The sequence below is a fragment of the Anoplopoma fimbria genome, chromosome 20, assembly GCF_027596085.1.
Source record: "Anoplopoma fimbria isolate UVic2021 breed Golden Eagle Sablefish chromosome 20, Afim_UVic_2022, whole genome shotgun sequence".
NCBI lineage: Eukaryota > Metazoa > Chordata > Actinopteri > Perciformes > Anoplopomatidae > Anoplopoma > Anoplopoma fimbria.
In genome coordinates, this window is record NC_072468.1 from 18,964,633 (window position 1) to 18,977,096 (window position 12,464).

The 12,464-nt window shown below is 43.4% G+C and overlaps 1 protein-coding gene across 1 annotated transcript; it reads left to right on the forward strand.

Annotated features, from left to right (window-relative positions):
- The first annotated feature begins 3,016 nt into the window (after nt 1–3,016).
- On the forward strand, nt 3,017–10,226 carry erfl1 (Ets2 repressor factor like 1). The gene is made up of 5 exons (XM_054622419.1): nt 3,017–3,077; nt 3,743–3,977; nt 5,861–6,047; nt 7,658–7,787; nt 9,409–10,226. Exons 1-5 carry the CDS (start codon nt 3,017–3,019, stop codon nt 10,224–10,226), a joined length of 1,431 nt encoding a protein of 476 aa, XP_054478394.1.
- The last annotated feature ends 2,238 nt before the right edge of the window (nt 10,227–12,464 follow it).

Genomic DNA, 12,464 nt, shown 5'->3' on the forward strand with positions numbered 1-12,464 from the left:
AATGTGTGGGTTTGTCTGTGCACATCTCTCTGCTCAATCAGCACCATTTTTAGTAAACAAAGTGCATTCTCTCCTTCAGCTCGGTGAGATGTGTGTTAGTGTGTCTATATTGATTCAGTCAACATCTATGGGCTCCATGTCTTATTTTGTGTGCTGCTTCTCACTGTGTGTGTGTGTGTAGTGTGTGTGTGTGTGTGTGTGCCGGCTACCTGAATACCTGTGTATTTGTGGCATATCTGCTCGAGACTGTGTGTTTACTGTGCTCGTACAATCCATTACAATCTGTGAGCATCTGTATCTGACAGTCTGTGCATGCGTTTGTGTGTGTGTGTGTAGGAGTGTGTGCGTACGAGGAACAGTATTCCCTGGGCTGCTAGTTATAATGTTTCTGGGGGTGATGGGGGGAACTTGAAAGCCCTGCGCTGCCCGAATCAAAACTAACAAGGAAATGATGGGGGCTCCTTTATCTCCTCTCTGGCCTGGGGGCCGAGGGGGGTGCGAGAACGGGGAGACTGGGGCGGGAGGAGAGGAGGGAGGGAGGGAGGGAAGAGAGGTAGGAGGAGGAGGAGGGGGGGGGGGGCTGCCTGGCTTCCTCTTTGATTTGTAAAAAATGCATTACCTCCGAAATCAAACGGAAAATTACTGCGCCGAAGCAAAACACACAGAGCAGGAGAGAGGGAGAGAAAAAGGAGATGGGTGGGTGGGGCGGGGGAGCAGACTGAGTGGATGTGTGTGTGTGTGTGTGTGTGTGTGTGTGTGTGTGTGTGTGTGTGTGTGTGTGTGTGTGTGTGTGTGTGTGAATAGGAAGGAGGTGGGAAACAGGAAAGGAGGATTCACCTGTATTGTTACGCTGTTGGTTAGGGAAAAGGGAGGATGGATGTAGATGTAGGCGATGTGTAGGTGGTATGAGAGGTAGCGTGAGAGACCCTGACAGATAGGAGCTCACATATATATTATCCTCGGAGGACACAAGCTTTATACATGCCGTGGACCATGAGAACATGGCAAATGAAACAGATGATGCAGTATTGATGACCTGTAGCCTACAGGGAAGAGGAAACTTATAGATTACTACCTCGGACACAAAGAATATCTTATTTTTTTAAAGACTCGTACCAATGTCCGCCGAGGCTTTCAATCAGATGCTGGCGGTTATATTGAGTTTTAATAGACGGACATGTGTTTTGAAAGAGAGACGTTTCTAATTGTGCGCAGGCCAACGTGTGTTTTGATATCCTACTGGTTCACTGAATTCAAAATGGTTTTACAGACTACGTGTTGTATAGTTTTGTGGAATAATCCCACGTGAAAATGAGGAGCTTTTTGTGAAGAAATAGCTTGTTATTTGAACCCTGGTGATAACTTTGACTCATTACGGGAAAGTGAGCGCCGGCAGAGACACAAGGCCGATTCGAAAAAAGATAAGAAATGATAACATGAATGATGTGAAAAAATATATATGTGAGTGAAAGAGGATGAATGCCAACTCTATATTTGAAGACAGAAGGAGCGGCTTGAAAACAAGAAAAGATGAAGAGAAGGGAGGAGAGAGTGAGAGGGGCCACAATCCAAAGGCTAGAAGCGGGGTGAGAGCGAGTGAGAGATAGATGGTTAGAGAGAGTCGGTCAGAGAGAAACAGAGATAGAGAGAGAGAAATGCCTGGAGTTAGTAATAATAATTTATACAAACACACCTTAATAATTCACGTTCCATTTCAATGCTGGAGGGAAAATCCAAAATTCACAGAGCATAATTAAATAGAGGCAGAGAGTGAAGGGATAGATAGAGAGGCCGGCATTAAAGATAGCAGGGTAGCAGCAGGGCATCTCTTCCATCTGAGTTTTGTAAAACAAGCCTGATGAAACTGTGATATCCAAACGAGATCACATCTCACCGTCACCCTCGCTCGCCATGGAAACCCTCCTTACCTCCCTCCCTGTCAGCAGACGTCTAAATGCATTTATTTACCAGACATTGTCTGACTAGCTGTCATTTCAATTCACACAATGTGAGCAATGTGTTCAGATGAGCAGGTCGCATATAAAAAATGAGCGTGATGCAACGCGATGGATAGATCAAATCAACAGTTTGTTTAAGGCTTTCATGCACACAGGTGTGTTGCTTAGTTGTGTTTGTGAAATTGAATTGTGAAAAATGACAGTTGAGAAATTTAAAAGAGAAAACTAAATATCTGTACTATCATAGACGTGAAAGTTCTCACGGACAACAGTATATGGGTTTGTTTGGTCACATAATAAAAGCTGTAGCTGATTCCAAATTTTCAAATATTATTTAAAATCTTCCATATTATCAGTTGTGGAATGATTTGAAAGCGCTGTACTCCAGTTCAATTTTAATTTGGTTCTTTTAATTAGCTGTTACTCGTACTTTGTAGCCATTTTATCACGTGCTGCTTTGTACAACTAATGCAGTCAAATGTAACAGACATGAAATATAGCTTTCTGGTCATTGAGGAGGCTATAGTTTATGGTGTTGTTGAGAGATGTTTCTCATTGATATAAATGCCTTAATCACATGTCCCTGAATGAGGCACATAGAGATCTTCGACATTTTAAAAACTCCACCAAGCAATAGCCAAGCAATATTATACATCAAAATGTCCCATTTTTAATGTAAAATATTGTTCAACTTTAACTTGGTTTTTCGAAAAAGTCTATTTAATTCCTCCTGTTCGTGAATGCACTATAGGGATGTCCACCATGTTGCATCAGACACCGCCTCAGGTGGCCACACAACATCACATTCATCAAACACCTGATCTCTAGCAAAGACATATGAAACATAACCTTGCCATATTTCACATTGATTTAAGGTATGTTTTTGAACTCCTATTGCGCCCTTAGATTCTTACGCAATACCTCCATTTTTCAACAAAGTTTACACTCAACTTCAACTTCAAGTCACTCAAATAAACTTGCCGGGTAGTTTATCTTGTTTAATATATTTTATATATATTTTTTTTTTCTCTGTGTTTTGTTCCAGGTGTTGTGGAGGTATGGACTGTAACTGCGTCAGTGATCTGCTGATCCCTCCGGTGCCCGCACTCTGGACGCCAGGTCAGTCCAACTATCAAGCTCTTGCAAGGGGTATAATTTCTTTGTTGACCAAGTTTACCTAAAGTCATGTATTTTGTAAAAGTAAATCCACTCACGCATGTGCAGCCATCTTCAAACATACCTATAATCTGGACCCAGGTCACGAGTGTGAATTGAGTGTAACCAGACCGCCAAAACAAGCATATTCAGTTCTGATAAAACATAATCATCATCACAAAAATCAAAGTGATACATATTTAAATGCATCTCAAACTTTCTAAAAAATATTTAATAACCATACACACGCACACTGGTAAACAACTTAAGTCTCTGGTAGTAATTGGTTGTATATCTAATGTTTTTACAAGGCTAGTTAGCGCCAGATTCTCTTTGGGATGAGTCAAAAAAGCTACTTAACTCCCTCTATGATGTGCATACAGTCGGCCCGAGCAGCATCAATCAGATCTCTCCCAGCGAGCTGTCATCGTCCCACTGACCAATCTGTTGAGGCTAGAGGGCATTAGCGCAGACTAACATTGCTCAAGGCACGTGCTGTGATATTAAACACATCATCCCTCACCACCATCACTCATCAGTCATTCAGACAGCGATCCCCCCCGGCAAGCGGTGGGACAAATGACAGGCCCTGACCTCATCCACCCCTCTTTCCTGCTCCCCCTTCCCAGGGATCGCCTTCCCGGACTGGGCCTACAAGCCTGAGTCAAGCCCCGGGTCTAGACAGATCCAGCTGTGGCACTTCATCTTGGAGCTGTTGCAGAAGGAGGAGTATCAGGGCGTGATCGCATGGCAGGGGGACTACGGAGAGTTTGTGATCAAGGATCCGGACGAGGTGGCTCGGCTGTGGGGGTTAAGGAAATGCAAACCTCACATGAACTACGACAAGCTGAGCAGGGCTCTGAGGTACGTGTTCGTACACGACGTGCTGAATGTCAAGCAATAACGCTGTGTTTATCAGATGAATCAAGATGTTTATCGCACCGCGGTTTACATAAATTGTTTACTCTTGTTTGGCTGAATCCCCACTTACGTCTGTCTGTTTCATGTCGGTTTAATGGAAAGATAAAGGTGGGACTTTTCCTGGGGGAACGTCAATACCCTCAATTTCTCCTTATCTGTGGACATCCTAATGGAAAGTTCACCATTGAGCTGCCAAATAAAAAATTCAATAGGGATTTCAGAAATTAAGCTCCAGTCTGAAATTGCTTAGACTTCTTCAGAGTGTAGAACAGGGGGGGGAAACAGCTCGCCTACAAACTTGCCGAAGGTGATTAAAAAAATAATAATACCGTTCACACTTTAGCCTTCAGCGTTTTACTCCCCCAACCACACACACAGTTTTCTTATGCAAAAACACACTACCCCAACTTTGTTCCCCACCCCGCCCCCACCTCCCTCTGCTTTCCTTTGGCCTCTTGTTAATGGGGGCTGTCGTAAGAGTCTAATTGTTATGAATTGGCTGGGGCCACAATTAGCCTTCTTAATTAGCCTCACTTAATTACTCAATTAAGGGCCACGGCACAATTGCCACGCGAAGCAAAACACGTACACAAACGTTGCACTGGGCGCAGCCACTGTGGATACATGCTGATACTTACACGCTGCTGTGTTTGTTGATATCGTGCGTCTGCATAATGAGGCGTTGCTCACCAGTATTTAATGCTGAGGTGGTCTAATGCATTCAGTATTTGGTGCACTCACCGTGGTCACTTCAGAGCCAAGAAATTGAAAGTGCTCAAAGAAATGGCGTCCCAGATTTAAAGTTCTAGCTTGCGATGAGAGATCTGTAGGTTTTTTCAATTAGCGACACCCCGGTTTCCCCCACCACCCGACCCCGTGCTCCTCCACCTGAGCACTCAGCTCCTTCACCTGAGCCAGATGGCTCCATGTTTTGCCTTTACTGTTGATCAACCTTGCATCCTGGCAGCCTGTACATTGTGACACCTAAGTGGGTGGCACAGGAAACAGGCATGACGACAGCTCTACATGCCCAGCGGGAGACACTTGAGGTCGTTACCGTGGATACTTCCCTTGTTGTCTTTGTAAATGTGCTTTTCTTTTCTGCTTCTGAGGGTCGTTTATATTTACACCTCATCCGAGTTTGGATGTCATGTTTCAGAATCAAAACTGCTTCTGATTAAATCACAAAATACTGTAGTTATCCTAAAATTTTGTCAATTATTTTCACTTCAACAGCGACAATTTTGTGTTTTCTGAAAAATAAGTATTTTTTTACTGAGTAGAAATGCACTGGGTTTCTCATTTTGAGACACCAATATTTTTCAGGATCATGATTTAATCTTTTCATTTATTTTAATGCCATAATCCATATCATATTATATCATAATCTAACACCCATATCATTTTTTAAATTGATATAATCTTGTGCGCGATGAAAGAAGTATTTTCCTTTGTTGTTTCTGTTTTAATGTTGACTGTATGTGAAGAGCCTCTGAGGCTCAAAGGGATTCTGGTTTTGGGCTTTTTGTCTGGTAACAGCTGAATAAAATTTCCCTTTAAAGAACCATATTGTATTGAATCAATGCAGGCAGACATGAATTGATTTGAGTAAGGAGGAGATGAATAAAAACAGTGGGAAATCAGCATAGCTCTTGTCCTACAGCGCTCAAGTTGTTTACTTATTCGTTTCTCTTAGCGATGAGACACGGAACCTTGATGCAAGCATTATATTAATCCTTCCCTCCTCTTTTCCTCTTCCTTTTTCCTCTATCCTTTATCCCCCTCACTTCATCCCTCCTTCAATATCCTCTCCTCATCCTTTGTAGGTATTACTACAACAAGCGCATTTTGCACAAAACCAAAGGGAAGCGTTTCACCTACAAGTTTAACTTCAGTAAGGTCGTGTTGGTGAACTACCCCATTCTGGACATGGCCAACTCTCCCTTCTTTCTGGCCCAGAACCACTTCAACGGGGGCTCCACCGCTCCAGACTGCAGCCCAGAGGTACGAAGGGTAGGATGAAGGGACTGGAAGAGGGTGGGATTGGTCGAGGGATGTATTTTGTAAGATGAATGAAGTGTGAATCATATAGTAGATGAACAGAAATTCACGGTCTGACATTTGAAGAATTGGATGCAAACAGAAATCTAAATCCTAACCAAATATAATGTAACACCTTCATTCAGTGTGTCTCCATAGCAGGTAATGAAAATTGCATTTAAATGCGAAGAGAATAAAAAAAAACAGAGAAAACTAGTCTATGATTTTTTATTAATAGTAATTTGATTCAGGTAACTGAAATCCATTTCACTCAAGTGGTTTTGTTGTTGTATTTCTCAGGCCCCTGCTGTGCGTTCACTTTTTACAAGAGAACGGGCGGTAATCATCGTGTCTATCTTTCACTGACTGTCTCTAATGGTGATAATAATAGAATACTTATTATTTGCCCATAGGGATTGTAAAATTGTTATAGAGGTAAATGGTATCAAAACACAGTTTTTGTTAAAAAATGTTCGGACTTTACTTGTGGGTCTTTTAAAGTGATTAGATATTTAGAGAAAATAAAACAATTAACAATTTTATTAAAGTCTACACTACATTAAGACATAGCCGCACATAACTGTACAAGTCTTTTTTTACTTTAAAGTGAGTGCCAGTGTGCAGATAATTTTATTTGAAACAACTAATGTCCTAGAAAAGTGCACCTAACTTGAAAGTACAGTAAGAGAGAATCATCCATCATTTGTCTGCGCTACCCTTAAGATGGGATAAAGGAGACGCAGTCTTTGAAGGAGACAGTGGAGGAGGACGGTTTAAACTTGTCCTTAAAACAAAAGAAGACGTTATCCCCTCCTTCTCTCATCCGTCTCCGATGGTGTATCTGTCATCGATTGAAAATGAAAGAAATGGAAAGCAAAGGGGTCGCGTCAGATCAGATCAATGGCGGGTCATTAATGCGGTTTGTTAAGCAACGCAGATCTTGCAGCTTGGGAGTACAGTCCCGCCTTTCAAACTTGGGGGCTGCGGGGTGACAGATACTATTGATCCAAAGTCCTGCTCGGGGGGAAAAATCCCCCCTTTGTCCCCTTGATTCCTGAGATTCAAGTGTTCTATTTATTTTACCTTACCTCCTTCTCCTTCACGTATTTTACACAGACAAAAGATACATTTGCACACAAACACACACACAAACACACAGCTGCCCTACATCCTGAATGGATGTCATTCTCTCAGATCTCAGTCCTATTCGTCCTGTGTCCCTTCATGCAGGACGAAGGCCCACAATCCCTCTCTCTCCCCGTCATTTATCCTTTGTGCCCACAGTCTCAATCGCTGGTCTCTATTTGACTCTGTACTCTTCCTGCTTTTGAGTGTCTGAGCCTCTGCGTCCTCCTACCTCCCTTTTTTACCCCGAGTCCCATGACACCCCTTTTTATCCTGTCCTTGCTGCGACTCTGTCGCCGTTTGCATCACACTCTGCAGGGCGCTGCTGCGTTGCGGGGTGTAAAGTCATACGTTGACAGCAGCGCCCTGCCATCAGGGTGGATTTGTAGCAATGCGTGCGCTCTATCTGGGAAGTACACACACTAATTTTATTCTTTCTCTGCCCCTCTTTGTCTCAGGCCATACAGTCTCTGTTTCCTCGTTTGCCAGACTCTGGCAGGGGAACGTCCCTGTTCGATCGAGGGACCACGGCACCAGGGCCCGAAGGAGACAAGCTGAGGCTGGATGCATTCCCCTTCCTCAGTACAGGTGAGACAATAAGTTTTTTCAAAAGTGCCAGAGAAAATAAGAATAGGAATCTTTCGGTATCCCAGAGACTTTTTTTTTCTTGAGGAGAAAGACGGCTAGTACAGAGGGAGCATGAGGCGGTATAGGCAGCAAACAGACCTTCTTAAACAAAGGGAGGAGGAGAAGGTAGAGGGAAAGAGGAGAGCGGGGAGAGGAATGAGGATATGGGGAGGCATGAACATTTATTGTTAAAGGAAATAAGAGAGATGGCTGTCCCATCGCAGCCCGCGGTGAGGTTGTGCTTCAGGTGAGGAGGCCAGGTTGGCTCGTAAATTATGCATCTCAGCGGTGGTAAGAAACGAGGTGAAAGCTGGAGAGATCGTCCACCTTTTCAGCACAATTCTCCTCATTTGTCCTCTTGTATCTCTCTGCAAACAGGCGTCAATGAACGCAGCGTTGATTTGAGTACATTTGCCTAATTGTCAGTATACATGCGTTCATGCATCGGCCTTTGCACTTCCACACACTCTATATGTGCATCAGAATGTGTATGAATGTGCAGAGATAGCAGAGGAAGTGTGTAAACAGATGTACTCACACACACTCACATGCACTCCTCATCACACAACCCCCCCCTCCTTCCCCACTGTTTGTCCTCAGGTCCTATTCCCCCCTTTTTTCCCTCCTCACCCTCCTCTCCCTCCCATGTGTCCCTGCTGTCCTAATCCCTTCCCAGGCAGGAAGGCCCTAATTGAGGGTGCAGGCTTCAGTTTGTGGCCTGTGGGCGCCCATTACTGTGTTTTCATAAGCAAGTGAGGCCTGCCTGACTGATTCAATATTCATGTGTCTGCCAGCTACTCCCGGCCCAGAACGCAGAGACTTCACCACTGTCAAATTAGCCCTGCATAGTAAATAACAGAGTGAAAGAGAGAGCGAGGAAGGCTGAGAGGGGCGGAGGGTGAAGCAGCAGAGAGAGAGAGAGAGAGAGAGAGAATCCTTAAATTGGTTGGCAGTTGGAGGGAAGTACAGTTGGTGGAGAGGCAATGCTTTTGTTTGTTCATCACCTCAAATTTCCCCCCTAGTTCTGTTAGCAAGTGATGCTCAACAGGAACTTAAAATGAAATAAGATGCTTTATTTAATTTGCTACAGTTTATGTGTTTTGTTTAATCTATAATGATGCGGTGACAGTCAGTTATTTAACCTCTGGAATTTCTTTATTTCTCAGCTACATTTTGCAACAAGGTGACTGTCACCACTGTGATGATGATGCCGGGCCATCCATCTCCTTTAAAAAGAAAAAATACAAAACAGCATAATAGATTGTTTGGAAGATGTTAACTCTGCTTTATTAGACGTTTATTTTCCGATGCAGCGCAGAAGCTTTGTGTTCACATCTGGTCGTCAGCAGTGTGAAGTGGGTGCACATCTCAGTACTGGCATGCATAAATGAACCATCAGGTTTTTTGTTTTTTTTTTGTTTTTTTTTAAAGCAGCCGTGCCAGAATTGGCCCCTGTGGCTTCTGATTAGAATTGCTAATACCGATGAGCATAATTAGTGAACATTCTTGGATGTTGTATGTCAAGAAACCTTTGGCCCCTTTCTGAGAGCTAACCTCCATCTCTGGACTTTCTCCGTCCTAGGTGCTCCGTGCTACACCAAACCCCCGTCACTGCTGGGCCCGTACCCTCGCAACCCACCCTTCGACTACCCCTGGGGCTTCAACCCCTACCTCCCAGGGGCCTTCTCCCTCAATAACTGCCCCAAACTGCCCCCTGGCTCCCTATACCCCTCCGGGTTCTACCCCAACCCTTTGCAGAGCAGCCTTTCCCAGCTGCCTCACCCCTTCTCCTCCCTGCTCCCCCCAGGGGAGGCAGGCGCGGGCGAGAGGGGAGCGGCGGGGCAAACCGGGGGGACAAACGGCACAGCGGGTGGTCAGCCGATCAGACTCTGCCTGCCACCGTACCCCGGGGGCCTGTCGTTGGGTCGGACGGACATCGGCAACGGGGCGTCACTGGGGGAAAGGGAGAGGGTGGAGGCCAATCCTCCGGGCATCGGGCTGAGTCTGGGTCTGGGAGCGATCGGCCTCGGAGCCGGGACAGGGACGGGCAGGCAGAGCCCCACGGAGAGGAGAGGAGGCGTGAAGCAGGATCCGGAGTCAGACTCGGACCTGGAGATCACAGATCTGAGCGACTGCAGCTCGGACAACGAAAACGACCACGAGTTCAGCATCGGGAAGGAATCCAGGCTGGCGAGCCGACCACAGATAGTGCTGGATGGAAAGAAAGGGAGCGCGCTGCCTCCCATCTCCTCTCTCCCCCCGACGGTGTCCCCACATCCCCTGAAGAGCCTGATTCCCATCAGTCCCCCGCCCCCCTCTCTGCCTCCGTCACTTTCCCCCTCTGTGGCTCGGCATGACAGACACAGGGAGACAGAGACTCTCAAAATGATACACAGCTAATACATTCTTCTCCCACGTCCACCATCTTGCCAGTCTGTGCTCTGATAACTCTCTTTTTCTCTCCTTTTCTTTTCTCGGAGACTCTTTTCTGCTTTAAATTGTAAACTCCCCGATCACTCTCCGTAGATCCAGAAAAAAGGCAGTTGTGTTCATTACTTCTGAAATGACCGTTTCCCTGTTTGATGTGTAAGTTTTTAACTTGCTTACAGACCATCACACTACCGACTCGTCCATCTTAGAATATATATGTGGCGTACAGTGTTTTGGGGGTATCGGCTGTCTGTATCGGCACTTTGCCCTTTCTGTTTTGATCTCTCACACCAAGTGATCGGTCCATGGTTTGTTGACTTGTTTTACACGTTGCATGCAGAACTCTACAATTTGGTGTCTGCAGCTGAGCTATGATAGAAGGCGATGAGGTGGTAAATTGCAACACAGCAATGTCTGCCATTAACAAACAACATCCCTACACTAACAAAACACAACAACAAATAATGCTCAGATCGATCCAATTTTACAGATTTGTCCTGTAGTTCTTGTGATTTGGACTATACATATATAATCACTATGACTTTTGAGACATGGTCAAACACTGCCACCTAGTGGTCCTTTCAGTCAATGTCTCCTTAAATGAAATCATCTTCCTTCCGTAATCCTGTGAGTAAAATTGTTGCCCTTAAGTTTATTTTGCACTTACTTTTTTTATACGATATATTGTTTGTTGCGGGTTAATTTAAATGTTAAAATCCATATTTCTAATAGTGTCAACTGTGATAGTCTGTGAATATTTATTTTGTCCTGTGGTTCAAGTATTTCCTGCACATTTTGCTAAAAGGAAAGAAAAAGAGAGCAGAAGGAGCCGGACCAACCTAGAAATTTGTATGAATATTTCAGTGTATATATTTTAATATGGTGTACATTACATTTAATTATTATTCACTATGATAAGATTTAGCTGTATTGTTGTGATTTAATTCAGTATTTAAACATGTTGGAAAAAATTATAAGCTTAGGTGTATCAAAGTTTAAATTATTAATGGCAGACGATCTGCACTCTGAAGATGTTTTTCTATGATGAGGACAGAGTTCACGCTGGGATTTGTCTCTGATTTTATCGACCCCAATTAATTGTGCCCTTTGGTCATTTTTTTGCCAGATGCCCAACGTACGAACCCTTTGGGTTCAAAAATACGCCAGTAGACTTATTTTTATAGTTAGCATTCACCCGGTGTAACTGTACTGTAATTAGTCAAATGTGAATAATATTGGTCTTTGCATTTTCTTTTTTTAAATCCTCCCCTGAAAATCAGTTTTGATTCTTTTTTTCAATCAGAGTTTTTAGTCCATGCCAGCAGCAGGGCAATTGGTTTTGCTTGAGGACATTAGAAAATAATAAAATAATCAAAAACTGTTTATGTTTGCTCTACCCGGATCTAATGACCAACATCCTGCCTCCGGCCCGTTTCTCAGCTCAGAGTGAACACGTAACCATATTGTACAGCTTCATAGCCTTTATAGCCTATGGTTTGTCAAACAGTGGCGGTATATGATTAGTTGTGAAAGCTCTATTGTAAAGTTAATGTAAAGCTCTATGTTTGTTGAGTTGCTACAGGAAAGGCCTCCAGTCACCTCCACCTGGACTCACCTACAGCTGTAAATACTGTTTCCTTTGTGTGTGTATGTGTGTGTACACATCCAAAAATGACAATGCAGTGGTTTTAACCTGTCATCTCTCTTTGTTTTACTGTAAAGAGGAAAAATGGAAAGTGCAAAAAAGAAGAAAAAAGATTAATATCTTCAAAAGCAATAAACATTATTCTGGATAGTGAACTGTTGTTGACTGTGAGTTTGTTGAATGAATTCATTTTGTGACGTCAATTTCTGTCATAATGTTGGAATTAGTTGCAGGTTTTCCAACACATTTTATTCATGCCATTGAGGACACCTTGATAAAACAGATACATATTATTTTGGACAACACAGTATATTTAGATATTTGGAATGATACTACATTTTCTATCTGTTCACCTTATATCTCCTGTAGCTAGTCAATTATAATATAAATAATTCAAATGTGACCGCTGATATTTACTATTTCTGAGTTGTGCTTATTTTAGATACATATGATGTAATTCTCAAGGCAGAGTTGCACTGTAAAAATATGAAAAATTTAAATGGGGAAGTTTGATTTCAGCAAATTGAGTTGGATTTCTATTAAAACAGACAATATTTTATCCT

Excerpts from the sequence above, each read along its gene's own strand:
- erfl1 (XM_054622419.1), top strand. The coding sequence starts at position 3,017 with ATGGACTGTAACTGCGTCAGTGATCTGCTGATCCCTCCGGTGCCCGCA. Across the intron at positions 3,978-5,860 it reads AAGCTGAGCAGGGCTCTGAG|GTATTACTACAACAAGCGCA; the intron begins GTACGTGTTCGT and ends CATCCTTTGTAG. Across the intron at positions 6,048-7,657 it reads GCAGCCCAGAGGTACGAAGG|GCCATACAGTCTCTGTTTCC; the intron begins GTAGGATGAAGG and ends TCTTTGTCTCAG.